At 39.6% G+C, this 4,864-nt stretch overlaps 1 protein-coding gene across 1 annotated transcript in view; it reads left to right on the top strand.

Moving 5' to 3' along the window:
• The window catches only part of PDCD6IP (programmed cell death 6 interacting protein), a 61,175-nt gene that overhangs the window by 47,770 nt on the left and 8,541 nt on the right, over positions 1-4,864 (top strand). Inside the window, exons 19-21 of the mRNA XM_009321151.1 lie at positions 1-45; positions 2,844-2,976; positions 3,333-3,544. The exon at positions 1-45 is cut by the window's left edge and continues 44 nt beyond it. Coding sequence (XP_009319426.1) covers positions 1-45; positions 2,844-2,976; positions 3,333-3,544 — 390 coding nt within the window. The remainder of the gene's footprint in view (positions 46-2,843; positions 2,977-3,332; positions 3,545-4,864) is intronic.

Below are 4,864 nucleotides of genomic sequence, written 5' to 3'. Positions count from 1 at the left end.
TGACATTGTCTTTGCTCGCAAGACTGAAAGAGATGAACTGCTCAAGTAAGATTTCAATATTTTGTTTAAGTGTTGTAGAAATGGTTAAGTATTTATCAGAAATTAATCTCTGGGGACATGTTTATTATGGTACTTGATGAATTGAGAAAGGGAGAATAGGTATGTTAAGACGATCACCTCTTCTTTGCCATAATGCTAACCCCACTCTACCCTCCCCTGAAAAAAGAGGAAAGTGATAGGAGAAATAAATATGAAAATCTACTTTGAAGTCTGCTCTGCTGTTCCTTTATATGGTTCAGCATGAATCTGTTTGATCTTACAGTGATTTCTCTCTCAGTTCTTTCTGGTATGTGTTTGTTAAATCGTTTTATTTTATTCTTTCCTTTGACGAGCTTCTGATTTCTGCACCTTGCTTCTGCTGTCATTTTGGTTTGAGGAAATTAGATAAATGCTTCAGCATATGACTGCCTTCCATGTGCCCAGTGTGGTAGGGGGAAAACATGGGTATTCCATCTCTGCTCCGTAGTCTGATCTAATCTGATATTTTATCATTGTTTAGATATGTGGGTTGCCTGCACTGCTGGGGAGAGAAGTAGATTTTGTCCTTTATGGGAAGGAAACTGTCTGATGTTGCCATTGTCCCCCACGTGATCAGGCTAGTATAGTATGCTTCAGCTGTGATTTTTAGGCTCTCCTCTTAAAAGGAAAGCATAACTGAAAAGATTTGCCTTTTAATTGTTATTCATTAGCAAAGCACGTAGCCTTTTATAAAAAGGGCTAGTTGTTACTAAAGTTCAGTTGGTGAAACTGCAGTTGTTCTGTGCATGTACCATGTTGTGAATGGGATGCTCAGCCCTCAGATTTTACCTTGTCTAACTTAATCCTTTGTAGAACTGTTCTTTTTCAGTTGGGCATTGTGCTTGTAAATTAATTCTTAGTAACTGTATGCAACCCCTTCCACCTCTCTTCCATTTGCTACGTTCATGCAATTTGGAAGCTGTAGGCTGCCTAACCCAGGCTTAGGTCTGAATATCTCGCATCTCTAGTATGTTAACATTCTGTGTTAAAGCTGTAGGTTTAACGTTGATAAAACGTTCAGCTGAATCTTGCCATGATATATTTTACTGCCTCATGTTAACTTTTCACTGACATGAAACTGTCAAGGTTTGGGGCAATGATCAGATTTGGGATATTTGTAGTATACATCTACAAAACGTATTTCTCAGTGCACCCAACCCACAGTTTGAGCGAATAAAATGTGTTTTGCCCCTTCCCCCTGCCCCCCTAACTACAATAAAAATATTGACTGGGGACTGCACCTTCACTGAGTGGAAATAAATTTGTTAAATGGTTTCTCATTTAGAACTAGAAAATTTTTTGTTCCCACATAATGATTGCCCATTGGAGGATCAGTTTTAATAGTGTTTTAAGCTTCACATTTAATGTGTTTTGGTCATGTTGTGGTCAAAATATACTTCACTCTGACTGGTAATACTGTTCTGTAAGCCATTGGTCTTTGCAATGTAATTTTAAGAAGAAAATTGTTACTTCCATCCCTTATGTCATCTTCTAAGATATTAAGTTTTGGTTTTGTTAGTTTCAGTATAATACAGTCTTGAATAGTTACTCCACTATCTGCAACAAGCAGTTTGAGATACACATATGCATATGTAACAGAGCATCAAGACAGTGTTTCCAGCTTTTTCTCCATCATTCCTTTTTACTGCAGGGGTAACCGCGAGGACGGTTTGCTTGGAGTTTTTGTTTCAGTCCTTGTTTCTTCTACCAAGTTTCTACAAAAGTTGCCAGTTTTGTTCTTTGCAGCTCACCTTTGCATGCCTGTAACTTGTTGCTAACTAGACTGTATACCTTTCTCAGTCTCCTCTGTCTTCTGTTTCAGAATGCTAGCTATCAAGTTCTAGCTGTTACCTGTTGCTCACCTATCATTTTTATGCAAAATTGTCTGAAATTTTAAATGCTTCCTAAAGTCTCCCTGAGAATCTGCCCAATCTCAAATATTGAGTCTTTGCATTGAGAAATGCACTACATTACTCTGAATATGTAGCTTAGAACTGCTTTCTTGGAGTTTTCATGACAAGCTGACTGTAAAATTACACTGTTTAATGGTAGCTTGTAGTACAACATGACATCGAAGCCTCCTTGTATCTTACCAAAGTATCTTACCAACAGTCATTCCAACAGTAGAGGTAACAGAATAGAGAACTTGAAAGCTCATGTGTTGAGCCATTCAGATTTTTGCCAGGGTTTTTTTGATAGTTATGCTTACCCAGATATAAATGATATTGCAGACTATCTAGCAGACTCTTCTGTTGTTGTTGTTTTTTTTTTTTTTACCAGTTCTGTTAGATGTATGGTATTTGCATGCAATATTATTTAATTTAGGGCAATCGACAAGCAATACGACATTGCTTTCCTTCTGTGTTTAAGCATTCCTTTACATGTCAAAATTACTGAAATTTACTTTTATCCTGTCCCATAGCCTTGAGGTTTCCTTAAGTTCTCAGGAAAGCTTTCAAGTAGCTAAATGTTCTGACTATTCTATAATTTCTGATCCCAAAGCTTTTGGCTAATTCAGCTATCTATACCCAGTATGGAGCTGGCACATAAAGACATTATTAGAAAATAAATGTAACAATCAGAGGATTGGCTAGAGGATTGTTTCTGTGGAAGTGATTTGGACTCCAGATTTAGTCTGAGCTAGCTCAATGATCATGCTTTAAATTCTAGATTTGCTCTGTTGCATCTTTTTAGCTTAGCTTGCTGAAGTGTATAACAAACAATTCTTAAGTGAAGCTGTGTGTTTGCTTGTTTGTTTTTAACAGGGATTTGCAGCAAAGCATTGCTAGGGAACCCAGCGCTCCCTCTATTCCTCTGCCTGCATATCAGACCACATCAGCTGGAGGAAGTAAGCCTGCTGCATCATCAACTCCTACTCCAGCACCCAGAACCATGGTGGTAAATATATGCTACGGATAGTGGGTTCAAAATAGAAGGTCCATGCTTTGGAACTCCAAACTGATCTGTAATTTGTGTATACCACTCCTTAATGTGTTGGTGTATTTGGAAATGTGTTGAAGTGAAACAGAGGGCAGAGTCTAAAGACTTTGCAGAGAGGTGTGTTATGTACTGTTGGTGATCAAAACTTGTAGATTTGAAATTGAAAGCTTATTGCTTTTTAGATGCTTTGCATTATTATCTGTATAGAGTAAATATAGAATGTCTGTTTAAAAATTAACCAATCATGTAACCACAGCTTTTGATTCCAAGACTTCCAGAAAGAAGCTCCAGCTTAACTCACTTTCTCTTGTTAGGGGACTAAACCACAGCCACCAGCACGGCCACCACCACCAGTGATTTCTGCAGCAAGCAGTTCCTCTTCTGCATCAGCACCCTCTGGAACAGCTGCAGCTCCTGCTCCTGCTCCTGCTCCTGCTCCTACTCCAGGAGCCAGTGCACCTGCAGCAGGCACTGCACCTTCACAGGCACAGGGACCTCCTTACCCAACTTACCCAGGTTACCCAGGGTAAGCTATGAGAGTACTTAAGCAGTTCTTCGTTATCCCATTATCTAAAAGCACTTGTTTGTTGCATGTGACATTTTAAAATCTGTTACTGTTATAACTGAAGATGTGTTTAGTGTTTGAGGCAAGATGATTTTTTTTTTAAGTTTTAATCATGTAATTCTTGTTGGAATCATTTGCTAGTACCATTTGTGGGGAGTTCATATTAGGTTTTCGTAGTTTGGCTTTTTTTAAAGGAGAAGGGAGATAGGACTGCAGTTCCTTAACTGTGGTATATAGACTATTGCCAGCCCTTGCATAATCAGTAAGCAGTGTTTATCTCAAAAGTGTTGGCATATCTCATTTTTCAAATCTTGGTATCTTGCTAAAAATGATGAAAAATACAGAAAAAATTCCAGTTGAGTAGTGCATCAGCTTTCTTCTGATCCTTTTTACCATCTTTCTAGAGTCATGTCATGGTTTAACCTCAGCTGGCAACTAAGCACCACACAGCTGCTTGCTCACTCTCCCCACCCCCCTGGTGGGATGGGGGAGAGAATCAGAAGAGTAAAAGTGAGAAAACTCATGGGTTGAGATAAAAACAGTTTAATAATTGAAATTAAAAAAAATAGTAGTAATAATAATATACAAAGCAAGTGATGCATGATGCAATTGCTCACCACCTGCTGACAGATGCCCAGCCAGTCCCTGAGCAGCGGCCCCCCCGGCCAGCTTTCCCCCAGTTTATGTACTGAGCATGACGTCACATGGTATGGAATGTCCCTTTGGCCACTTTAGGTCAGCTGTCCTGTCTGTGCCCCCTCCCAGCTTCTTGTGCACCTCCAGCCTGCTCAGTCGGTAGAACGTGGGAAGCTGAAAAGTCCTTGATTAGTGTAAGCACTATTGAGCAACAACTAAAACACCAGTGTGTTATCAACATTATTCTCATAGTAAATCCAAAACACAGCACTGTCCCAGCTGCTAGGAAGAAAATGAACTCTATCCCAGGTGAAACCAGAACAGTATCCACCCCTTATTCCATACCATCTATGTCATGCCCAGCTCCCACACTTTCCAATTAATCACCACCACTTTTCCTGTCTTTTGATGTATACACACAGATATCATTCCCTTAGTCTATGGGCCAGCCCTATAGGGGCTTTTTAGGCTTCGTCTGTCATAACAGTCCTTCAGGGCAGGAGAGATGGTGTGTGGTGTTGGACTGTTGCATGCTGAAGCCAGTTCTGGTTCCATTATCACTGCGCTTTGCTCAGTTTTCATCAAAGCTCATTCTTGATTAATCTGGGTGATTCTTACTGTAATACCATTGATATGGCATATAGC

The sequence above is a fragment of the Pygoscelis adeliae genome, unplaced genomic scaffold (genome assembly GCF_000699105.1).
Source record: "Pygoscelis adeliae isolate BGI_AS28 unplaced genomic scaffold, ASM69910v1 Scaffold280, whole genome shotgun sequence".
Taxonomy (NCBI): domain Eukaryota; kingdom Metazoa; phylum Chordata; class Aves; order Sphenisciformes; family Spheniscidae; genus Pygoscelis; species Pygoscelis adeliae.
Note: the sequence above shows the minus strand (reverse complement) of the source record. Positions and strands in the feature narration are given on the sequence as shown.